Source organism: Anser anser (genome assembly GCF_964211835.1).
Source record: "Anser anser genome assembly, chromosome: 3".
Lineage (NCBI taxonomy): Eukaryota > Metazoa > Chordata > Aves > Anseriformes > Anatidae > Anser > Anser anser.
The window spans coordinates 26877499-26903909 of record NC_139722.1 but is presented as its reverse complement, the minus strand read 5'-3'; the positions used below and the strand labels follow the sequence as shown (position 1 = coordinate 26903909).

The following is a 26411-nucleotide window of genomic DNA, read 5'->3' as shown; positions in this document are numbered from 1 at the left end:
CATGATGCTATTTGGGGGCTGCGTTGTTTCAGCAGTGTTTTTACATCAACTAAAGTAGCATTTAGTAATGCAAAAATTAGATTAAAGACAGCAGAATCTAGCGGTATGACGGTGAAGAGCTGGATAGATGTGGTAGGCACAGAGCCGTTGTCATTCACTGAGACACTGATGCTTTTAACAGCGCATTCACCTATACACCCCCCTACTATGGGGAGTCTGTGACATTTAATTACATGCATAAAAGCACGTAAAATGTTTAGAAACATACTTTTTGCTGTATATCTAACAGAAATGTCAACCTTTAAATCAAAAAATGACATCACGAGTAATTAAAAAATACTTCCAAGAACTCGTAAGACACACCTTTGGCATTCTTTACGTCATTCTTAGAAGTAACAAGAATTAAAAAAAAAACCACAATTGGAGTTTTTAGGCAAAGCCAACCCAACACATATTGAGAACAGAAATTCTCAGCCACAGTTTTTTTGGCAAGCTAAGCACAACTGAGAAGCTGGTGTTGTAATAGAACTGCCCACACAGAAAGCACTATCAGCCTCACAAATATGTGTACATACAAAGGAGGAAAAGTTTCCTTTGAGTGTGTGTGTATATTTCCAGTCCATTTTGCATTTCTAGGCATTTGATCTCCACCTGGAGTCATTAATTGTCCTCCTCCTTTTATCACCAAATTAGGCTCCCAAGCAATTTGAAAAATTAAATGAGAGAGCCTTTGGACTGAAACATTTGTCTGCCTTTTTGTTTTTCAAGACTTCATGCATGAGGTATATGTCAATAAAATGTAGAGTTCAAGTTCTGGCAACTTAAATCTCAAGAATTCAATGTGCAACTTTGAGAAATAACAAATTAAATTATTTGTGAATAATTCTTTGTGTTATTTGTGAACTGATTTGTAGACTGGATATAGGCAAATGATATGTTACATACTTATACTGACATTCAAACAGAGTATGTTAAAGATAGCAACATTCTTCTAATGTAAAAACCTCTCGATTTCTACATACCTTCACTAGGCTCTTCACAGGGTGCAGAGTTTTCTTTTTTTTCTTTCTTTACATGGAATGGTCCCTGCAGAGGAGGAGACTGTGGTTTTTCCTGAGTCTTGGATGGATATGCATGCAATTTTGCTTCGTGGGGCTTTTTGTCCACGCAAGCCCCACTTGCTGTGAACTTGAATACTGTATTTTCCAATTCCGGTGTTAGACCTGATATATCAGGTTTCTGCAAGAAGCAGTGTTTCATGTGATAGTGTTGATGTGCGCTGTGAAGATCGTCAAAGTTTTTGTTGCACGCAGCACATCTAACAACATAGATCTCTTGCTTACTTTTCACTGACGCGTGGCAGTTGAGATGACTGTTCAGATCGGCAACGTTCTGTGCAGTTTTGGAACAGAAGCAACAGCGAAACCATAAGTTTCCTTTTTGCAGCATGGCTTTCTGACAATTCACATAGTCGTTCCTCCTGTTTATTTTGGAGACGTAACTGGTCCGGCAGCCACAGGTTAAACGGTCTCCTTTTTCTACTGGCAGGAAGTCATCATCTTCTTTTATTGATATTTCCATCTGTTCAGGCACAAACGCATAGTCCATGCTATGAAGCTCTTTATAATGGATTAGAAATTCTTCCTCTTTGTCAAAGAAGAGATTACCACAAAGGCCACAGAAAAATTTAATTTGTATTTCTTCCTTATGATGCTCTTGGAAGTGTCGCTGCAGCGTTCCTACTTTCCGAAAGTGGCTTTTGCATAACCCACAGCAATACCTGTGAAACGCGTGGCTTTCTAGCGACATGCAATGCTGTTTAACGCTGTCTTCAGATTCAAACATCTCCTCGCAAATGCGGCATTGCCATTTTCCCAGAATAGGACTTTTTTCAGGGGAGAGCTCAATAGGACTAGGAGTGCAGTCTTTCCTTTCACCTGTGTAAATGCACGCGGTGTCAGAAACTGATGGCATAGGTTCATCTGCTAGAGCTTCTTGCTCGTAATAGTAACTATGTCCACCATGACGTTCAGTCACATGCCTCATAATATCCTTTTCTTTGAGGAGATCTACAGAGCATGCTCTGCACCAGAAAAGAAAGTTAGTCAAGTGTGCTCCCCCATGGAATCGGCTCATATGCAGGTGGATAATGCTTGAATTTTCAGCAAGCTTTCCGCACACGGCACACTTGTAACAGATTCTATTTGCTGACAAAATGTGGTTTTCTACTGCCTCTTCTGTAAAAAACTTTTGAAGGCATTCACAAAACCAGGCTTTTACCTTGCTAGCATTGCCTTGACTTTGGTTTCCTACGTGATCTTCGTTCTTATCTTGTAGTTCACTCTTCCGTTTTGAAGGAGAACCACTTTCATTGGTTGATTCATTCGATGTCAAATGTCTCTTGAGCAACATTCTTGATCGATCCATGGTATGGCTCAAATGAGATGAGTCTTTATTTTTTTCACTGACGTGACAGAACATCAAGATGGACTCTTCCATTGTAGTATGAACTTTAACGTTATGCTGAGTGCTCTGCTTATGCTGGGCGATCTGCTTCTCATCAGCAAGCAGCTTATCACAGCTCTCACAGTGACCTTTTGTCTTAAATACCTCTGCAATCTGGGAGATGCTCTTCTTGGACAGTGTCACAGGGCCAGAATTACGACAACGTGTTCTAGATTGGATTAAAAAAGCACAATTAAGGTGTTGTATCACAACCTCAAACTTTTTTTTTTAAACCTTCAGATGTACTTTGAAATTTTTCCTAGTAGCTAAGCAATTAGCGTGTTGAAGTAGTGTCCTCTGTCTACTTCTACTGACTTACTAGTTTGTCAACAGGACTATGCAATGCTTAGCTAGTCTCTGCACCTTGAACAGAATTAGATGTTAATTTCTAACACTAGCACTTATGTTTTTGAGAAAGTACATTTTAGAAATCAAATGTTGCCAACTTAGAAATAGTGGAACTGAGACCAATAAAGTTCTGTTGTTCTCTGTTACAAGAAGAATATAAACAAAAAGGATAGGGTCAGCATTCTGCAGTGGATTGCATAGAGTAAGGGAGGGTAAAAGACATGGAAATTAAGTATTTTTTGGGATAGTTTACCCATTAAGTCAACATTCAGATGGTCCTAGATGCCGTGAAATCCACTAGCACCTGTACAAGATACATCTGTGTAGGTTATACAAGCACACCTGTTATCAGTACATGGATATTCGCGTTACAAAGACAGCCGCTCCTCACACACCTGAAGTGAGCTGTTAATTCCATATGTGAGCGTAGTATCTGGGAGCAGGATATACACTTCACTTGGAAGGGGACCTCTTTGCAGAGAGATATCAGCAGTTTCTTTGCATATGACGGGAAAGGTAGAGGAAGGCCATCCTTCGTTTCTTCTGTAATGCAGAATGGCAGAAAATGCAACCATACATTAAGGAGTTCTTTCATAATATTTCAGCTTTCTGACAAGGTTTCTACAGTTGTGTTCGTTTGTCACAGGGTTCAGAAATTGAGTTACCATGTGTCAGCTGATCCCCAGTATTTGTGCAATAAAAGTTTTAAAAGTTAAAACTGCATTAATACGTTAAACTTCTGTAACAATCTCATATCTGCATCTTTAGCATCTTTTTTCATATTCAGTGACTGACTGTTTCCCTTTTTGTCCTTCTACAAGTTCAGGTCAGCTATCTCTCCCAGGAAGGTTCTTACTGACTTGCTTCACCTTAATCTATCACCACCTGTCTGCTCTTACTACATACACTTTTACCTAAAGCCACGGTGCATTTAAAAAAGAAAAAAAATAATGCAACTCATTAACAAGTTTGATCATCTCTCTTTCCCATTCTTACTGTTACTTTTCCTTGTATTCTTAGAATTTTTTGCTGTTCTGAGCATGATCCATGGATAACTCCAGGTACTAGCCGAATACAAAAAATATTCTGTCGAAAAGAGAATGGTAAATGGCTTATGAACTGCACAGTGCTGTCAATGTTCTGGATCTTAGGAGGCAAACTCTAGTTTAATTTTCTGCTTAGTAAGATGTAATGAACAGTAGAAAGTCATTTGAGTTTGGGCCTTTCAACTAAACAGATCTCACAGACCATGTTGACAATAATAATCAAAGACGTACCAATGCAAAGGAAAAAAAAAAGGAGCATTTTTGTTCTGAGCTAAGTGCTATCCATCTCTCTATTCTGTGCTATTAATCTTTCCAAAGCAACAGGTTACCAGTAAATTTTATTTTAAACCTACAACCTGGTTTTCAACACAAGTCAGCATGTTCATGATTAATAACTTATTTGAGAATACAAGTACGTTAGATTTACAAAATGCAAGAGAACTCCGAAGAGTGCAGCTGACAGACACTTCCATGCAGATGGAAGAACCGATGCAGCCTGCAGGAGGATTCCTTCAAAGCCTCTCTTTACCGTGTAAATCCTGCAGCCACACTAGGGGAGGCCACAAAGGGTAGATATGTTTACAAGGATGAGAAATTATATTGGTCCTTTTGACCATGTAGACTTACCCTGAAAGCTACACTACCTAAAACAGGGCAGCTTCTTGAATAAGAAGTCAACTCCATCTACGTGTCATCTACCTCAGCCACTTACCTAATGTTAGAGTAAATGCTTTAATGCCTATTGCATATGTCAAAGCTGAGAAGTCAGTACAGATCTGATGGCTGGTAACCCAGTCTCACAGGTCACCGACCCTGTTCCCAAGAGCATGATTATTCAGACATCTGTGGAATCTGGAAAGCATGGCCCAGGATGTTATCAGCTCACAACATAACCAGTAGCTTAGCCTTCAGTAGCAACACTGCCAGTGCAAGGCACCAGCCCTGCTGCACTGTTCCAGCTAAGGTGATGAAATCTGCAGTTATATGGAGAAGGAACTTTCAGAATTTTTTTTTTTAGCTCATCAGGTGTGCCAAGGACACAGACAAGAAAAAATAATCTCCAGCAGATTTCAGACAGCACAGTAGGGGGCAGGAACATCACGGCCTGACTGGACTGAAACAGACATGTATGTGTTTTGGTCCAGGTTTCTATCAATACGTTAAATGTAAACCTATTTAAGACAGTATCAATTTAATACAGGGTCACTGGAGGATTAGAAGCGTGTATGACAGGACTGAGGAATCACTTCTACAGAAATAATGTAAACTTCAAAGCGTCTCCTCTTACAGAACTTGTAACACCTTACAGAATATGTAATGCCTTAAAAGAAAAATAAGAATTAATTAAAAACAAACTTAAAAGCCTTAGATTTTTCTGCTGTGTAAAAAGCTTAAATCATTTCACGTTGTAAGGAGAAATTATCACAAGGAATGAAAAGCACACAAAGTACACTTAGTAGCAACGTACCGAGCAATTTATAAACCTGGAGGAAGTGCTTCTTTCCTGACATATGCTGCAAGCATTCGTCTCTTTTGGTGAAGAGGAAGAAACATTGTGGGCACGCAAAACACTGAATATGCTGTGGAGGGAGATCTTTTTTATGTCCGTCATTTTCATTTAGCTGGAAAATAAAATCATCCGATGAGGAAAAACACTCAGCCAACAAAGCAGTTCCATTTCTCCTCATGTCCTTTCATTCCCCCCATGCCCTGCCTCCCCCCCCACCCAGCAATATTTTTATTTTTAGGTTTTCAGATGCCACATGTATGTACAGGCTATGTGCTTCAGCTTGTGAGACACAAGGGAATGGCCAAACTGCCATTGTAGTAAACTCATCCTTACTGCACCGGCAACTTTTCCATTCCCTTCTTGCACCACTGGTAGCAACTCCCTTCCATCAATTCTTAACAAGTCCTTCATCAGGCTCTCACAAGAAAGCTCCTGACCAACCTGTGACTCTTAAAATCAACTCTTTCCACACTCTTTGCCTTCTACACAACTTCAAATCTCTGCTTTCAGGGCAAAGATCCTTTAATTCTGCTTATGATGTTTTTGCTTACTCTTTTCTTCCGTCTCGTCAAAGAATCTGCATGACATGTTTATGCTTTCTTCCAAAACTTTGTTTAGAAAGTGATAACTCACTTTGCTATCTCCCCTTCCTTTCACACCAAAATAATCCTATCCTCACACCTGCTGCAAGAGTCACTTCCTTTCACCAAACTTGTCTCTAACTCCTGCTAATGTTCCTGGACATAACCGTATTTGTTATTAAAGCATCTTTGAAGTTGCTATCTGGTATCCAATTCAACACCAGATTGCTTAAATACAACCAGGCACCCTGAACGTAATAGCTGAGCATCTGTCACTGAACTGAAGGAAAAGTCAGAGGACACCAGGAAAGAAAGAAGGGAAAAGAAAGGAGGCAAGGAACAACAACATAAAAAGCAAGTACTATTAGCTCATATTCGAATTAAAGCTCAAATGCTAGATTATCCTGTTCTCTTCCATAAGTTAACTACTAAGTAATGGTAAACACATTTATCAATGGAGAGACTAAAGACAGGGAAGAAACCATTGCACCTGAGTCACTCACGTTTCTTTTCTCCTCCTGTTGCCTTTATTTCTGAGCTCTTCTCTGCTGCTTCTCTTTACCTCCCCTTACTTCACCCTAACCTTGTGCCTTCATCTTTTGTAGTTTTGGAGACACCAAAAACGGGAATACCTTTCGACAGCACCAACAAGGACAAAAGGTTCAAGACAGATCTACAGTCCTCTTGGAAGTACACCACAGAGAACAACGTAATGGTCAGATTTAATGGCAGTGCTGTCAGGATATACCACGTGTTTGAAACACAGCAGAATAAGAAAAACTATTTGGAAGACTAAATCAATGGAGGTGGGGTGGAAGAGGGTTTAAAGGACAAAAAAAAACAATGCATAATTATGTATCTTGATAACCCTCTATTATGTTCAGTGAGGTGAGTTACTTATCCTTATGATCTTGCCTTAGATAAAAGATGATCAGTGTACTGCTGTAAGGTTGAAAATCTTTTGCAGCATATCACACAGGCAACAGCATTATTTGGGGGTCCATGCAATGTGACTGTTGGGTCACAAGGAGAGTGATCAAACCTAGAGAGGAAGAAATAATTAACAAACTAGGCCCCTCTCAACAGCGAAAAAATGTTTTTTTTTAATAGGAAAATTAGGTCTTTTGAAGCTACTGGACAACAATGTATCAAATCAACCTAATCTGCAAAATTCCTCACCTGTCATTAGCTGTATCAGCTGACATATCCCATGCAGAGCCAATTCTCTCTGCAGCTTATCAGTTATAATGATCTATTGGTAGAGGAATTATACTGTTTTTGAGAGTGAGAGAACTAATCAAATCTACATTTCCTGAAGATTTTTTTTTAACCTCCCTGTATTGTTTTTGGCTGGGATAGAGTTAATTTTCCATACAGTAACTTGCATGGTGCCGTGTTTTGGACCCATGACCAAAACAGTGGTGATAACACACTGATGTTTTAGTTGTTGCAGAGCAGTGCTCACACAGAGCCAAGGACTTTTCAGCTCCTGGTGCTGCCCCGCCAGCGAGGAGGCTGGGGGTGCACCAGGAGCTGGGAGGGGACACAGCCAGGACAGCTGGCCCAGGCTGGCCAGAGGGATGTTCCACACCATGTGGTGTCATGCTCAGCAATAACAGCTGGGGGAAAGAAGGAATAAGGTGGGGGGGATGCTCAGAGTTATGGTATTTGTGTTCCTAAGTAACCATTATGTGTGATGGAGCCCTGCTCTCCTGCAAAGGCTGAACATCTGCCTGCTGATGGGAAGTAGTGAATGAATTCTTTGTTTTGCTTTGTGTGTGGGTACAGCGTTTGCTTTACCTACTAAGCTGCCTTTATCTGCATCTATGAGGTCTCTTTCACCTTTCTGATTTTCTTCCCCTTCCCAGTGTAGGGAGGAGGGTAAGCAAGTGGCTGTGTGGTGCTTAGCTGCCTACTGGGGTTAACCCACAACACTCCCCCTTAGTTTTTCCCCTTACCAGCTTCCCCATGACACTACCATTAGCTGAAACACAGTATATGCTGGAATTGACCAGAAATACAGCGAGTGGTGACTAGCAACAATCAGCTAGGAACAGACATCTATAGCTACTCTTTGCTTATCTTTATTTTCATTAAGAGCATCTTTTTTATCCTACCATCAAGTTTGTTACAACCTGCACTTTGGCCACAACAAGCCCATGCAGTGCTACAGGCTTGGGGCAGAATGGCAGGAAAGCTGTGCAGAGGAAAAGGATCTGGGGGTGCTCATTGATGCTTGCCTGAACAAGAGCCGGCAGTGTGCCCAGGTGGCTAAGAAGGACAAGAGCATCCTGGCTTGTGTCAGAAACTGTGTAACCAGCAGGACCAGGGAGGTGATCGTCCCCCTGTACTCTGCTCTGGTGAGGCTGCACCTTGAGTGCTGTGTTCAGCTTTGGGCCCCTCAGTACAAGAAGGACATCGAGGTGCTCGAGCGTGTCCAGGGAAGGGCTACAAAGCTGGTAAGGGGTCTGGACCACAGGTCTTATGAGGAGCAGCTGAGGGAACTGGGGTTGTTTAGTCTGGGGAAGAGGAGGCTCAGGGGAGACCTTATTGCTCTCTGCATCTGCCTGAAAGGAAGCTGTGGGGAGCTGGGGGTTGGCCTCTCCTCACAGATAACCAGTGATAGGACCAGAGGGAATGGCCTCAAGTTGCGCCACGGGTGGTTCAGGTTGGAAATGAGGAGACATTTCTTTTCAGAAAGAGCAGTCAGGCATTGGGACGGGTTGCCCAGGGAGGACCTGGTGCTTAGGGACATGGTTTACTGGGTGATACTGGTAGGGGGATGGTTGGACCAGATGATCTTGGAGGTCCTTTTCAACCTTAATGATTCTACAGTTCTAACTTGTATGTTTTTAATGTGTTAACCTTTTGCTCTTTTTCAAGTTTGGATGAAGAAGTAATATAACTAGAGCACAGAAATGTTGTTTCTCAGAAAACCAGATATTAAAAATGCTTAGCAAGCAGAATAAATAAATTTTGAATGAAAAACAAAACAAAACAAAAACAACTACAAAAGAACAACCAACCAGGAAGTTTCTCACAACATCTGTATAAAATCTGCAACACATTAACCTAGCCTCCAAATGAGTTTTTGTCACTATAGGCAGTTTAAAGTAGATTTGATGTATATGTCTTAAGTTTGAACACAGTTTCACTACTATTTCTTGCATTATGCCCTTGCCTTTTCAGGTGACCTAGGAGAAGATGCCCATTATCAAAGTTTCTGTTGCAATGCATCACAGGACAAGAAATGGGACTGCTGTTGACTTGTGTCTGACCTCCTCTCTGATAAGCACCCTTTCTTCCACTGTTAACGGTGCCTGGTTTGAGACCTGTGTTAGAAAACAAAACACTTAACCACAATCTCAACTATAGAGGCTTTTTTTTTTTAAAAAAAAGAAAAGGAACACAAAAAAAACCAACCAAAACCAACATAACCAAAACCACAAAACCTAAAGCATTTAGAAATCAGGTTACATCAAATTCTAGAAGCATGCTAGCAATGCACTGTAATGCAATCCTACTACAAAAAGTCTCCTGTTTCAGTTGAAGAATCTGTCTCTTCAATCCCCAGTTAGATTACTTCTCTAACACTTCGACATACTTCCTCCAGGTCTTGCAGGAAATATTTTAAAATTGCAACCTAAAAAAATATTTTAAACTGAAGTTATACTTGCTTATGTAGGCATACTTTCCTGAGCAACAGTTCAATAAATGTTTTCCTTCCAACAACTTTGTGGTAAAAGTTGTTAGCGCTGCCTTAATGGCTTTTATACTTATTTTTCTAAGCAATAAAACATTAGAAGAATAGTTTTTGTGGAAACTATTACAAAGTTCAGATTCTAAGATCTGGTTATGCGTAAGAGGCACCTGCAAGCTCACTGTCAGTATTGCTTAATGCAATTATCAGATTTCTATTCTGCAATGCAGCACTTAGAAATAATCACTACTAAGTGAATAAGCAGTGACTTAGAAAACATATCACCAAAACCTAGCTTCAAGGTACCCGAATAAATGCTGATTACTCCTATTACATATTCACTATTAATCTTTGCTACCTTATTAAGTATTTGAAGCCCCATCATTCCTATTCTTACCTGGCATTTTTAACCACTGGTCCACGCATAGTCTTGCGGCTTCTGTGTCACTGTGTTCCCGAATAAATTCTAGTTCCTGCAACCCGTGAGCATACTGGGAATCGACTTTCTCCTGAAGGTGAAAATATGTAAGGCAAGGTAGTAAATATATATATTTTTTAATTCAAAATTAAATATATATATCAAGTTAGACTTTCAAAACTTACATGTGGCTCTCTACATTTCAAAAAAAAAGTAAAGAAAAAACTTAGAATGATTTGACTGATTTCTATATAACACAAAGGTGGAATATAACAGCAATAAAGTAACACCAGAAGAGTGTTAATTTTTGTGCCCCAAATAAAGGCTACAGCTCTTGAAATATGCTTGCTGAAAATAACTAAGTGAAAAAGTTTAAATATTGATCTTTTCCCTGTTCATTATTAGTATTAATTCTGACAATACAGAAAAGAAAATCTCCACTAATATCACAGTCAATTAAAACATATTCCTGTACTGAGTATCTTCCAAGAAATACAGCTAATAAAACTTGACCAGACTGGCCAAATTGGAATTTAAAGAAATAGTTTTCTTTTCATATAAATTCAAGAATGATAACAAGAGCAGCTCATGTTTTCATATGGCCCACAGGAATACCACCTTCTAACTAAAAAAAAGCAACTAATAGTTGCTTTTATATAGCAACTATTCACAAAATATAATTCCTTTGTAGGAGAAAAAAGTCAATTAACTTACTTCTCCCACACTTACTTAAGTTTGTGAAGTGTATCTATAACCAAGAAGACTGTACAAACAAATAATAGAATGAAAAATAAATAAGAAAAAGCTTTTCCTAGCACCCTTGATGACATAAGATTTTATGTATTTGCTTGAAAAAAGGAAACTGCACTGAAAACCACAAACAGAAAACTTTCTCAAGTTCTATGAGTTACTAAAACTTCTTTAGTTTCTTAGATGGGTTAAAGCTAACTATGACAGCTTATTATCCTAAGGTAATTCCAGATACCGAATGAAACATGCCAACCTGACTCAGCTACATCCCATTTTACCCACTGGTCTTTTTTCTACAGAGGCATGCGTGTGTTTTCCAGATACCAGTTATCTGATGGCATACCATTATAGGACCATCGGGCTATGGTACGGTACAGAGCCATGATCCGTGTGCAGCACCAACACAGTTTAGCCCAGCCAGTGTTTTCCTTGCTCCCTGTCACTCATGCTACACATATACACACACTGAGATTCTGTAATGTCTTGACTCTGCACTCCTTATGCTTCTTATTCTCTGTGTCAAATATCACATGTCAAAAAGTCAAAGAGTGGAAAAATCACAGAATCGTCTAGGTTGGAAGAGACCTCCAAGATCACCCAGTCCAACCTCTGACCTAACACTAACAAGTCCTCCACTAAACCATATCACTAAGTTCAACATCTAAACATCTCTTACAGACCCCCAGGGATGGTGACTCGACCACTTCCCTGGGCAGCCCATTCCAATGCCTAACAACCCTTTCAGTAAAGAAGTTCTTCCTAATATCCAACCTAAACCTCCCCTGGCACAACTTTAGCCCATTCCCCCTCATCCTGTCACCAGGCACGTGGGAGAACAGACCAACCCCTACCTCGCTACAGCATGAGGTTGGCAGGAAATGGCAGGAAAAAATGTGTCTCACTTGAAAAAATACTTACTGCTATAGCAAAAACACAGTATGCTATCTGTTAGTGGCCAGGGCAGTTAAGCTACAGTCCAACCACTGCCTTAACAATCACAGAATTATAGGGCTTATTACACTGTTGTTCCTGAGAAGACATCAGAAAGAACACCTAAAAGTACACAACAGCAACATTTGTAAACATCTCCAATTTCAAGCACTGCACTTACAAATATTTGGGTGTTGCACAGGGCTCCACTGCCAGCAGCCTCCTGTATCTGAGGTGAAAACTTATGGTGCGTTTGCAAATGACAGCTAATACTTCCAGTGTTCAGCCTGGCATGCAGGCTGCAGCATATTAAGTCCTTTCCCATAGCAATGTGCACATCACATTATTCATCCTCTGCTCTAGTCATCTCCTGGCTGGTACCATACTGGATTAACAGCAAATCATCGGACTGAGGAGAGCACTTTGTGCTTTTTGGGCAATTTGTATCAGTACAACATCTTCCAGAATTTGATTACTAGTAATGGTAACCAGTGATCACTTGTTCCTTTGCAAAGATGGTGTTTATACCTCAAATTCTAACCTTCACACCTTCTTCAACATCAGTATAAATGAAGACAACATTACCTCAGTACAGCAATTGACTGAAAAATCTACTTCTTATATTACACAGAGACTAAGAGACACATTTCAAAATGTAGGAAAAGAGGGCTTTATGTGCTGAAAAAAAAATGAGAAGTTGCCTCTGCCATACGTCCACAACACAAACACATCAACTTCTGTATTCTAAGGGCTTTACTTGCTGGCTCCAGGTAAGGTGCTGAACACCTGGCTGCTCTGGAAGTAAAAGGAGATCAGCGGAAATTCTTGTAGAGAATGCGGTCATTCAGGAAAGGAGAGATGGATGAAAATGTTGTTTGGAGGGCACAAGAGGATGAGGAGTAGTCCACCCAGTACTCCTCAATAGATGTTATTGTGAAGGACCACCTTCCCAATAAATCACAAAAAGTATAGATTTTTAAAGACAAGAATTAAATGCCACAGGTAATGAAGAGGGTGTTATGTACAATCTTTCACTCTGAAAAACAAGAGATAAACCCTACTACGTTTTAGCAAGCAAGAGCACAACTTCCTTTTCTCCTCACCGATTTTAGGCAACAGCCACATGACAGAGTAGACAGTCCTGTTTCCTCACATATATTTTAAGAACAGGCCTCCCCTGATGTGACACCAGTTTTGATTCTTTTTTCAAGAAGAAACAATGTTTGTGCCAAATATTACAAGACATGACAGTTTCTTTACAAAGAGCCATCTTATATTTGAAAAAATTAGAGGCATGCAGCCCGAGCAGTCTCATACAAAAGCATCTCAAGGCAATGACTACGTTTCTCCACTTAACAGCGTGCTGCCTTTTCGGCTTGTTCATTTTCACAAGTTGGCTGCTCACAGCTCCCCAGGTTCTGCTACCCTTCAGCTCTTTCAAAAAGGCACGGCATGGCATAAAGACAAGGATTTGCAGATCATGTAAGATTTTTCTATCATCACTTCCAATCCCAGATTGCAAGAATTCTTCAAAATGACAGTAAAGATCCCCCAAGCATATTATAAGAAACTCTGAAAATATCCAATGCTCTGCAGCACCTTCAAATATTTACTGTTTAGGTATCTCCTACACAAAAAGAATGCTTCAAAGTAGTGTCAGCTTAGTTCTGTCAGTATATACTCACTCTAGCAGTACATTTTCTCAAGTTACTTAGTAAAGCCAGGACCCATTGCAAACCTCACCTAGACCAGACAGAACATTTTAAAGTAACAGTTTGGAGTAATTTATCTTACAATGGAAAATCTATCCTAATGATTAAAATTCTTATTCAACACTATCTTCTGTTAACAGCATCTCTCCCTATTCAATGACCATGGTATGCAATTTCAAGGTGAGTTCAGCTATGTTCCTGGTCAGATCAAGAATAAATTTTGCCCACCCAGCACATCCCTCAAAAATGGTTTTTCAATCCCTTCAACAACTACACCCCTCTAGCAATTGATTGTCAGTGTTAAGGTCAACTTCTCTTACTACTAACTTCAGTCAAATTTGCTTTCACAAAAACAAATATATAAATCTCTCTTAGTCAATTTAAAAAGCCATTACAGATATTACATTAATAGCTTGAACAAACTACATTGCTTTACAGCATACCATTAGCACCTAATGCACGTGTTCCCCTCAAAGCAAAACTATTCTTCATCTTTAGAAAAACTGCTAGCTTGCTTTGAGGTTCTTAGGAAGAGTTCTAGAGCAAATAAAACCCAAAGCAAACAAGAACCAAAAAACATGTACGTGCAAGGTGGCTAAAGGCAACCTACCTGAAGAGATAGCTTTTGTTATTTCTGGTTTGGACTGTGGTTTTTCTGTGGTAAGCACAGAATACCTCTCTTACAGACAGAATCAAAGTTACCAAGACTGGGATGGAAACCTTTTCACAGAAAATGTTCTGGTATATGTAGGGAAGAACCTACTCCATGGCTCCAGGAGCCCAAATGGACTCCCTTCTTTCCCCTACAGCATGCAGGCATTTGCACAGTGATCAAATCAAATGATCAAAATCAAAATCAGTGATCAAATACCGTATCAGCTGTGCGCATGAAAAGGATGCCTTATCTCCCACAAACCACACACTGGTGTATCTGTGAGGGCCATACAGTTCGCTCTTTGAAGAAGACAGATACGTGGTTATACACACATAATTCCCCTCATCTCCTAAAGCTAGATAACTTTAGCTCCACAGTTAAACCTGGCTCACAAGCTCGCAAAGAGGTAATTCCCATTACAGTGCAGCCTGACACAGAATTAAATGAATGCCAGACTGGGACTGCAACGGCGTTTCCCATTTTGTAGTATATTTCATGACTAATAAAAAGCAATTTTTAAAATATCCTGAAAACAATGTTTTAAGGAAGCAGTGCTTCCGGTAAATAAAAGTATTTTGTTTTGATAAAAAAATTTTAGATTTATTCATGTTTCCTATATTTTGTTTCTTCATATATAAAAATATATGCAAAATGAAAAAAAATGTTCTGACATTTCTGATGATTCTGAAGATTTCTTCCTTATATGCATCTTGACAGTAAGATGTTCTGCTTCAGTGGCCAGATTTAGCAACAGATATGCTTTCAAGAGAAGGGACAGAGAAGGAAAAGAATCCTCTACTAGAGCTCAGTAATACAAATGACTGCGTTTTCCAACGCCTGAAGATACGAATGTCTGTTGGAGAACCAAAGTCAGCACACGTCTGGCAGAATCATTGGCAGATGGCTACAAGGGGTTCTTCTTTCTGTGGAAAAACCCCACAACCTTAGCTCAGTCTCCCTGCCAGAGGTAAGAGGCACGGTGCTGCTAACTAAGCTCTGGGGCGGTGGGAACGCCCTTAGCTCAGACTCAAGGCTCAGCTCAAAGGTGCCCGAAGATTTATGCACAGCCCTTTCTGCAGCTTTGACCATGATGCAGAGGAGGGTCACACAAGAAGTTCTGTGCTAGAAACAGCAGATTAACAGAGACTCAGAATCCTGGTAATTCCTCATGTCACCAAAGCAGCCAGAAAGTTTGATTAAAAAAAAAAAAAAGAATTAAAATAAAATAAAAATGGAACAGAAAATGGTCCCTGAAACCAAACAGTCAGCTTGCTCCACTGCCAGGCCAAAAAAAGAAAAAAATGGGCAAGTTTCACTATGAAAAGTAATTGTAACTCTGCAAACTGCATTACCTGTTGTCATCCAGCAGGAAAACATTCATCATCATGAAAGGGTTTCCTATCCTTCGCTCTCAGACTATTTCAAAAGCTACACAGCTATCGCTGACTCCACTTTATAGCTCAAAAACTGTATGTGGAGACGTTAACAAATTGCCAAATTCTACGTGGAGGAGGCAGGAGAGGGATGTAGGCCTCTGCTCATCAAAGCTACCTTAGACTACATCCAGCAGACTTTTACTCTGTTGCATTACAGTTGCAGAGTCTGTAGTGGACTATAATAGCCCTTGTAGTATAATTGGGTGGCTTTAAAAGTCAGTAACAGTGGTTCAGAAAACTGAGCTAGAGAGCCAGCACCTTTACGGAAAGCAATTTAAAAAACTTTTGGTTCATGAAATTATTCCATAATACTTCATAAAGTTATCGACTCCTTCAGGTTGGTAAGGGGTATCAAGAGGAATTAGTCCAACCTGGTGCTGAAATCGCGGGTCAGCTATGGGCAGGCCAGGTTGCTCAGGGCTTTATCCACTTGGGTCTTTAACACCAAGCACTGTCTGCACAACCCCTCTGGGAAACCTATTCCAATACTTCATTATCCTCACATTCAGTTCTTTTCCTCTCTACCAGATACCCGGACAGAACTTTTCCTTTTTCAATTTATGACCGCTGTCTTATGATCCTCTGGCACACACATAAATAAAAAGCCTGGCTTTGTGTCCTTGATAATCTGCCTGCAGGCACCGGGTGTTGCTGTTAGGTCCCCCTGAAGCTGCCTCTTCTCCTTGCTGACCAAGTCCAGCCCCCTCAGCCTCTCCTCACAGGGAAGCGCTCCAGCCTCTGACCATCTGATAGACTTGCCCTATTTATCAATGTTTTTCTTGTACCACAGGGCCCAAATCCAGTTATAGCATTCCACCCACATGTGGTCAAATGAATGCCAAGGGCAATAATCAATCCCTTCTCCTCCATCCACGTACTGTGCTCCTGATCATACTGCCCACGATCCTGTTGTAACCCTTTGCTACCAGGGCATGCTGTCTGCATTTTGAGCCTACCACCCACAAGGACACTTGGGTACTTGTCCACAAGCTGCTCCTCAGGCAGTCAGTCCTCAGCCTGTATCAGTGGAGGGAGTTACTCTGTCCCAAGTGCAGGACTTTTGCGCTTATCCTTGTTGAATTTCATGAGGTTCTTGTCAGTCCATTCCTTCCAGTTGTCCAGGTCTGTCTGCGAGCAGCCCTGCCACTGAGCCTACTGACTGCACTTCCTAGCTGGTACTACAAACACAAAAAGTCCATGCCTTCCATATGACTGCACTATACAATTAATAAGATTTGGCTCTGCAGTTGTGCCTTTAATTTACAAAGTGTTGTCTCATTACAAAATAATACCTGATACAGACATTTAATGTAGCAAATAACATTCTAAAAATCTCAGACAAAAGCAAATATTTCACTAGATTTGTCAAATTTTTGTGGTAACTGGTATTCTTTGCTTATTTAACCAGAATAATCGATACAAAGGTCCCTCTGCTACACACACTAACAAGTGAACCAGTTTTTGCCATTTGCATGAAGTTACTGTCTTTTCCCCTTAAGAATTGCAATAAGACTATCAAAATCATCAGCTAAAGGCCACTGAAGAGAGAAAGTCCATATTGTATTTCAAACAATGCCCCACAAACAAAAATCTAGGTGTCAGTTCCAGGTCAGGCTCACCAATTTTTTATTTACTTAGTAATGAAAATACAGCTGTGACTACTGTACTATGCACTTCTACTGAAACAAGAACACATCCAATACCTTAAAGGCTTTGTTTTTCTCTTCCTTTTGCTGTTTCTCTACTTCAACGTGGCGTGCCAGACGATCCAGTGTTGATGCAACTCTTTCTTTCTGATAGTCAATGTGATCTTTACGCCTAGCATTTCTCTACAATTAAAAAGTTAAAACTTTTATCTGGTAATTATTACGTTAGTAACAGATCTTAATACAGTAAAAAGCAATGCCAAGCAATCAGGACATAATTCAGTACGGATAGTTTGATCTTAAGTTCCAAAATCATCACAAGGGAGCGAGCCAGTGCACGTACAGAAGATCTGCCTTTCCTTATGACCCAGGTTTGTTGCACACATCCTCTACTGCAACACTGGTTATCAGAAGTCAAGAGACGGGCACTGCTGACAAAAATGACTCCAGTAGCTCGTTCTCAGTCACTGTCCCTCTCAAAGGTCCCACAGGGTGGACACAAGAAGCTTAGGGGATACATGAATTGACCAGCTTGCTTCTGACTCAAATCCTTGGGACAGTTTACAAAGAATGAAGTTATGACCAGGCTGACAACAGAGTAAGATCCTACAGCCTAACCACTCCTCTTAAAAAGTCCTTGTAGAAGGAAAAGGTCTCAGAGTAGGCAGATACATTCGCAGGCTCCAGACTGCAAACTGACTTCTGAAGTCACTTTTAAAGTGACATTTTCCTTCCCTTTTCTTCACTACGCTTGTCAAAAACATTGAAAGACAAATAAAGGCTCTAGATTCACTACAAGAGCGCAGAAAATGTCTCTGGAAAAAACAAAGTGTTAGCATACTTCTCCTAATTATTCAACATTAGGTAAAAAAAAGTAGAAGACTTAAATAGTAGCTTATTCATTAATTACTTGTTAAATTACCTCTAACAAGTTTTCCATGAAGAGTAGATGATGGGAAAAAATACAAGAGACTAATTTTTTAAATTATTTTTTCTTTTACCTGTGAAGTCCCAAGATATGTTACAACATACTCACATGATCGTAAGAACTGCTGTTAGGTTCTTCATCTTCACTACTGACCAGATCAATGCATTCAAGTACAGGTCTTAAGGGTCCTTCCTGAAAAAGTGTTAAAAACACACACATGCAAAAGCATTAAATTGTTTTCCCTGAAGGTAAAATATTGCTCGCATCAGAGAACATTGGTAGCACTAAGGATATTTTAAGGGGAATTTCACCAAGGTTCCAAGAGAGTATATGAACAAAATTCCTGAAGGACAACTTAACAGACTTACGCACAAAATTGGTAAAACATGCACATATATGAAATATTCACAAATAATTCAAGTATCAACTTAACATATAAATATCAACTACCAAAAATAAAATGAACAATCTTGGCCTGCTTAATAGCCTTATACTCTTCACCTCCTCAATCAACTTAAAATCTACATTTCTAGTTGGAAATGCTCAGCTTGTGCTGTTACTTCAGTGGTACTAGGGTATCAGACTATCACCAAGAAAGGAATAGTTTTAGATTTTACTAAACACAACTAAATGGTGGTAGGTTTTTCACAGACTCACTTTTGGTTTTTTTTTTGGTTTGTTTTTAAGAAGACACAAATTAAACTCTGACTCCAAAGGAAATTAAACTCCTAAGGAACTTCAGATATTATGAAAGTGAGAAATAGTTTCATACACATTTATATCCTGAAGTCTACTACTTTCTAAGGATGTTGTCCTTGAATGTTTCCTGATATAAGCATCTTGAGAAACTTCACACTGATTGTCTGTGAGCTCAATGACCTGCTGGTCTAGATATGAGCAACACCTGATGATTTACAGGCCCTCAAATCCCTCCATGTTTACATTCTGTCTGGCGCTACTGGGCAGATAGCAGAACATCGTCACAAACATGAAAAAGCAAATAAAAAAGAAATCATACTTTTATGCTTTAACTAATGAGATTCTAACAAGCAACCAGGTCCTGTATTTTTGGAGAAGACACACAATACGTCTCGAGCTCCCTGCACACCCATTGTGATGAGTCTTTCAATTATAAAGGCAAAAAGAAGCACTACGTCCACAGTCTGATGTCACACACACACAAAAACAAACAAACCAACAGCAACAAACAAGGTATCATGCTACAACATCACCACATGTCAACTAGCTAATCAGTACAGTGAATTTGCAATAGGAAAAGTAAGCCTACATACACCAAACAGAAGTATGCCTAGCTACTCTAACTCACACCCTAGTCACTGCCTGGGTACATACACATCTTCCCTGGTATTTACGTTGGCCTCATTTTTTTGACAATTATGCACAGAAGAGAGGCAAAGTTAACTAAAAATCTCCACACACACTAAAAAGCTTCCCATCCAAATTTATTACACCCTATTCCCAATCCTGCTAGATTCTGAAAGCTATTATCTAACCTCAAAGACAAGAAACAAAATTAAAGATAGTTTAAGCTTCTGTTGTTTTTTTTTTTCTTTTAAGTCTGTACATACAATTCCATCTACGCCATGCGACAGGGTCTTTGACTGAGCTGTAGTATTACCCATTTGTCTCTCAATGCTGCTGGCAGGTGCCACACAACCGTTATTAACTCCAAAGACATTCCTTATTGTTAGACACTAAACTTTCTAGGCAGAAAAAGGAATTCAGACAGTCAACAATTTACTGATTTCTTGAAAAGGCACAGTACCATACCCACTACCTCTGTCATGTATTTGGCAGTGTCCTGAATGTCTTAAAAATCAACCAAGTAGGGCAGGCTACGCAGATTTACTGCCTCATGAGAAGTAGCAGAGAAAACTGCAGCAGCATGCAGTTCTCTCCACTGTGTTTACTGCATCTCATTCTTTCCATTCTTCCACCTTTCAAGGCCGTAAAGCTGCTGAGCTGGGCAGGCATAAACAGCCCTCACTGTCTCTCACTGGGAAGGAACAGGGATGAGACCTTGGACAAAGGACAAAACTTATATGAATTCAGCTGCAGGACTCACATTACCCCTAAAGAGTGCTTAAATTCTAACAATTAAATAAGGAGAATATGATTTTCTAAACTAAATCTGAAAAATCCACAATGGATCATCTTTTGTAAAAAATGACAGCCCCTATAAATCTGCAAGAAATTAAATCCTCAGAAGAAACAACAGGTGCTAGCATGTTACAGTTCAAAGATGCAATGAGACCATCTGACCGTCTCATCAGTTCAGCAGGGTGTTTTGAAATGTTCAAGTCTGATTCTGACAGCTGTGGCTTCCTCAAATGCAAAGATTTTCCTTATTTCTCTTTATTTGATTCCCTTGGTTCAGCTCCGCAACCAACTACTCAAAAGTTAGGGAACTGACAACTGAAAAGCAGAATAACAACCTGCTTTCAAGCCTAACAATCAGAATAGTAAATTCAATTACATACCAGTAGTATTTCACTTTTTTAGTGTTGTTTGCATGAACAAAACATTATTTTTCCTTCTGCATTTTGTACCTTTTACTAAACAATTTTTATGTATTTGTTAGTTTGCATTCCGACTTGAATACAAATGTGATACGACATTTTTTTTAATACTTCTCAAAGATATACATCCTTATTTCCTCCCCCCCTTTTTTTGTGGAAAAGGGAAAAATAAAAAAAAAGAAAAAAAAAATCTATCTGCCTGTATACACTCTTGAATAATAATGCAAATCTCAAATGTAGCACTTAGGCTAGTTTGTGTTGCATTCACCTAAAGGTTAAGCCACCAACTAGGATAAAAAACAAATACTGAAAAGAACTACCGTCCTGGGCCAGATCAACAACTCAACAGGACTAAAACAGACACCTTGAGAAAGTGTGAAAATCAGGGAAATCGGGGAAATTCTGTCCCGAGCACATCTACCTGGCAGCTGCTGAGGTTGACATATGAGAACCCTTGATGAAAGCTGTCATCAAACGTCAGAGCCTGGGTTAGATCCATCCTCTCTCACAGAAGTGACTCCAACACTCCTCCGAGAGCGCCAGTGGCTGCAGCCCAGGCTCATCCCTACAGCCTTGCTCCTCTCCACCAAGAGGATGCTGACACCACAACGGAAAGTGAAGGTCAAAGCCTCTTAATTCAGTGGCCCTGGACTGAAATCGTCCTCGTGGAGGGAGACTGACTCTAGGACGACTCCTTCCTTAAATGTTCACAGAGGCCTTCTGAGAATTTCATGCACGCAATAGCTTCACATGGACTTTTTCCTTTTATTATCCTGCTTGGAGAGGCGGTGCCAGGTGCAACATGGCCTTTTTACAGGGACAGAGCAGGCACCACCAGTAAACATGCCCAATTAATACTCCAGGAGTATTAATTATGGAGGGAGAGGTCTGAACAGCAGGAATTTAGCTTTTGCTCTGTTGGCTCACCTCAGCAGCTATCTAGTCCCATATTTAACATTATCATTATGAAAATTACTTCCTTTTTTTTCCCCAACTGGTTAAACTAAATAGTAGCACAGTGCAAAGACAGCACGAACCCTGAGGACTCCATCACTGCAAGAGATTCATGGGCTCCTTAAAACCTCCGTAGGGATTCAAAGAATTCCAATTGTTTTTGATGTATCAGTTTTTCTAGTATCGCTGGTTCCTCGCAGTTCCTGCTCACTTCCCTCGGTATGTTTCATGTCATGCATTCCCAACCCTTTCGCTCCATAGGACACTCTTCTGTGTCTATACCACTTGAATTATGACTAATAATGACTTTGAATTAAGTTCAAGCAGTAACTGGAAATATGTAGGTCGCCCCCAAGTGTTTTAGGCAAGAAAGTTTTATGCAGTTATACCACACCCCTTCTCTAGATCTCCACAAAAAAAAAAATTGTATTAGTTTTCCTAAAACACAGAATCAGACAGGTTGAGGTTGGCAGGGACCTGTGGAGGTCATCTGGTCCAAGCCCCTGCTCAAGCAGGGCCACCCAGAGCAGGCTGCCCAGGACCATGTCCAGGCAGCTTCCTATAGGTTTATGGAATGAAAATAAATATATGAAATATACCACACATGTACACAAAAACACAACTTTCAAGAAAAAGGAAGAAAAAGAGAGACCAGGTGACCTACAACTACTTGTTTTTAACCGGAATATGAACATGTTGAGATATTCAGTGGGCTTCTCCAACCCAATTTATGAAGTACCACTTGGTGCACTGTCTCCTTGAGACATGCAGTACTTAAAAGATCAGATAGCATTCATACACAATGTTTACGAAGCCCCTACACATCTAGCCATACACATTATTATATGGAAACTCTGATCTAAAAGCTAGGCAAATAAATTAGAAATCCTTCTGAAAGGTGCACGTTTACTACAGGGACGTGTGGTAGTGACCTGAGAAGAGGAAGCATGGCTGACATGAGGATGCAGCCAGTGTCAGACACCCTTCCCCTTGTATTCATCACTGACCACAGCAACCTCCTCACCCCAGGACACCAACCCTGCACAAACAAGCCTAAGCAGTCCTCCTCCCATACAGGCCAGACTGTCTCAAATCAGTCATCACTGGACCACAAAGCGTCTGTGCACATGCAAAAACAAGAAATAAAAGGTAGCAGAACCACTGTTTTTATAGGTTTCTTTTCTATCAGCTGGTGTTCTCGGTTCTACACCAGCCCTTCAATCATTACATGCCCAAAGCTATATTAACTTCCTCATTCTTTGCCCAGCATTTTAAGAAAGTGAAGCTTATACAACCATGCTACACATGAATGCTTGCCCGTTTATCTAAAGAACTCTGAACTCATTAGTCAATTCTGCTAAAATTCAACTAAAAGATCAAGACATCTCAGAGATGATCAAGTACTTATAGGTTTAGCAAAAATATGTATATGCCCCTTATACCTCTGCACCTACATACCTGTGCAGAAAGGTGTACACTGAATCTAGACTTTATCAAACATCATGAAAAACAGGAAGAAAGCTACTGCCAGTTACTTTTTAGCATTAAAAATAAGACAAATCCATAGGAAGCCATCCTTTTTCAGTCCTAGCATCAATTAACAGCTTCTTTCTTATTTGTGTGACTTCTGCTTTAGGAGAAATCATCTTTCTGTTCTTGCACATGCGCCTGCCATCCAGCACCATTTGACTGATGATGGATTGAGGCTAGAGCACTGGCAGCATGAAAAACATCCTGTTTGGTTGGGTATTTAACAGATATAAGTATCTTAAGGTTACTCGCACATGAGCCACACGTCAGGTGCTGTACTGTAGCTATGACACACTGCTTCACAATTTGAGAAGGCTGCTCAAGGCCTTCCAGTTTTAGACAGCGTATAATGGTTTGGACGGCGTTCTGCAGAGCGAGCAGTGCTTTACTTCATTACCTTCAACGAGGCTACTCATTAAGCAAAACGCCATGCAACTGACAATGAATGACCTTGTCGTGTACCTCCCCGACCACTTCGCATCCCCCACTCACCTGCTGGGATGCTCGGCTCTAGGTTCCCGCTGTAGGACCAACTGGCATCACCTACCGCCCTCCCAATGAACGTCCCTTTAAGATAAGCTTGTTATCTGTTTAAGATAAACTTGTTATCTTAAAGCCACCAGCTTCCAGATGAAGCAATTTTTGACGATCGTGGTTACGTTTGAAAGGCACACGTTAGTTTTCTGACCCAACGCAGAACCCAAAGCCCCTGTTTCACTGCGAGCACGCCGCGAGCCCGCTTCCAGGCGCGGGATCTACTTACTCCAACAAACTCAATCTCATCCTCGCTTTCGGAAACCGACGACTTGCTCTCGGAAACGGTGGCAGAGTCGTAAGACTCCATTACCTAGGGAGAAACAAACCCAAAACACGCTTCATCATCCACGCTTGCGGCGCTTTCGGTTTGATCGGGAATTCACCTTTCCAGCCCCCCCGTTCCCAATCCGCGGCCTAACCCAGGCAGCGCCCCAGTGCCAGCCTCCCGCGGGCGCAGAGCACCCCCGGGGGCTCGGCATCACCCCGAGGGGCTCGACGTGGCCCCGGGGGCCGCCCCGAGGGGCTGCCCGGCCCCGCTGCCCCCCGCACCCACCCTCGGGCCGCTGCCCGCCGCAGCGCCGCTTCCTCTTCCCCCGGGGGCGGCGGGGAAGGGGGAGAGGCGGAGCGGCAGCGCGGCTTGCCGGGACTTGTAGTCGCCGCCCGGCTTCGCCCCGTTCCCCTTCTCCATCCCCTCCCTGCTGGCGGTACACGAAGCCGGGGGACCCACGCGGTGGTGCTGGAGCCGGGGCCGGGACCAGGGCCGGGGCCGGCCATGGCGGCGGGCGGCGGCCAGGGCGCGGAGGCGGGAGCAGCAGCAGCAGGAGGCCGCGGGGCCGGGCGGTGGCGCCGCGCTGAGGCGGCGGGGCTGGGCTGGGCTCCGTGGTGCCTCCCGTGCCCTGCTCGCCCCCGGGGACGCCGTTGGCCCGGCACTGGTAGCCGGGCGGGGAACGTTGTTACCGCCCTGCTTGAAAGAGGCTTCGGTTCTGAGGGAGGGGTGGGGGGCAAGACGTGTGACCCCCCCCGGGGGCTCCCTCCTCAAGCCCCCTTCTTTCCCTGCCCCGCTTGCTCCACGTCTCAGTCAGGTGGTGGCAGGGGGTTGGAGCTGTGTGTGGTAACCTGCAGGCCTCGCCTCTGGTGGCTTCTTGCAGGGCTGGCATGCTTTGGGCATGGCCCTTGCTCCCTGCTCTCCTGGTGTTGCTTGTCCGAAGAGCATCTGTGGTGAAAGCTCATGCACCAGGCTAGTTAGAGCATGTGGGAAGACTTAAAAGGAGCATTAATCTGGGGATCTGCGACCCCCTTTCCCTTAAAATTTGAGTTTCCTGGCTGGGGAACGCACTGCAGCAACCAGGCTCTGTGGTGGGGCAGGGTGGGCGATGAGGACATCTGTGGTGGGCTCTGCTGCTAAAAAATGCTCAGAGGGAAGATAAATGGTCTTGTGAACGTTCATGAATAAAATGTTAACGTGTTGGACACCTGTAACTTTAAAATGATGAGATCCTGAAATAAAATGACACAGATAAGATAAATCATTGTGTTTTTCTTTTTTTTTCAACCTGTTTTCTTGCTGTTTATATGCTACTGCTCTCCTCCCTTCATCCCACAGTTACTTTGAGCCACCCCAAGTACGTAGGAATTGCCTTTGCTCAATGCATTAATATTGGGTAAATAGGAACGTGTAATGACACATCTGAGTTGTGTGTCTACGTGGAAGACCTAAATGCACACAAAGCATGTCACTATTCCTTCTTACTAAATTCTGTATACCCGAGAAAGAACTGAGGATAGCATGCAAAGTTTTGAGGATAGCATGTTAAGTTCTGATGATCTGGAAGCTTTGTGAAAGAAAGAACACATCACAGGGTACTTAATGTCAGCATTAATTTAGTGCACTTACTTTTCTTGTACACAAGTTACTATACTGTTAGTTTTAAGCCTCATTTCATGTGTGAATGAAAACACAACTGTCTGGTAGATGTACTGAGATGCTGAATGGCAAAAAAAAAAAAAAGGCCGAAATATTTTTGTATAGATTTTCTGGGTTTGATGTTGTGTGAACTCAGAATTAGCCCCTTCTCTGAGATGCAATCCTTGTTTCTTTTTTATCGTTTGACTACTAATTAAAATATACTAGGTAACAAATTTGTACAACTTAATCACTATTGAGTTGTATAAACAAAACTAAACTACTACCGCTTAGAAAATTCAAGTCCTTGTTGATGCCTAAAATTTCGTATTTTGCATTTGTAACTTATATGTGCTAATAGAACGTTGATAGCAGCCATTCTGTTTGAAGCTTGTATTTGCACTTAATTACTTTTTATTCTTGAGGATAAATAATCTGGTGTGCAATAGTAATGGGTTAATAGAACAAGGTAGCATTACTTTTTGAAACTGCTCCTCTATGAAAATGACATTAATTTGAATATGAAACTTTCAGCAGTAACTCAAGTAAATGAAGCGTGTTTGCTATTGCAGTGACCCATCCAAACATCCTCCAGCTATGCAAACAATTAAGGAAAAAAAAAAGAATAGCAAGAGAATTGATACATGTAATCATGTCAGCATTGACAGTATGCTAATGAAACTCTGACTTCCAAAATAACAGTATTTTAGGTAATATCTGGGAAAGCACAGGCTTCTTAGGTTGTTGGGCAAGTTTTGGACAGCTCTTATACAGATTTTTTT

At 41.3% G+C, this 26411-nt stretch overlaps 1 protein-coding gene across 4 annotated transcripts in view; it reads right to left on the bottom strand.

The window, feature by feature from the left end:
* The window catches only part of ZNF451 (zinc finger protein 451), a 42732-nt gene extending 17672 nt beyond the window's left edge, over nucleotides 1-25060 (bottom strand). For 2 of the 4 annotated variants that reach the window (XM_083831347.1, XM_083831346.1), the window contains exons 1-10: nucleotides 24280-24447; nucleotides 23953-24036; nucleotides 18274-18357; nucleotides 17295-17420; nucleotides 10088-10199; nucleotides 9172-9322; nucleotides 6906-7032; nucleotides 5368-5521; nucleotides 3249-3396; nucleotides 1023-2674 (exon numbers count right to left, since the gene is read on the bottom strand). In XM_083831347.1, the coding sequence (XP_083687473.1) occupies nucleotides 1023-2674; nucleotides 3249-3396; nucleotides 5368-5521; nucleotides 6906-7032; nucleotides 9172-9322; nucleotides 10088-10199; nucleotides 17295-17420; nucleotides 18274-18357; nucleotides 23953-24036; nucleotides 24280-24414 (2773 nt within the window). In that variant the 5' untranslated portion in view covers nucleotides 24415-24447. The other 2 variants (XM_083831349.1, XM_083831348.1) reach the window with 2 other exon arrangements.
* Nucleotides 25061-26411: the final 1351 nt, after the last annotated feature.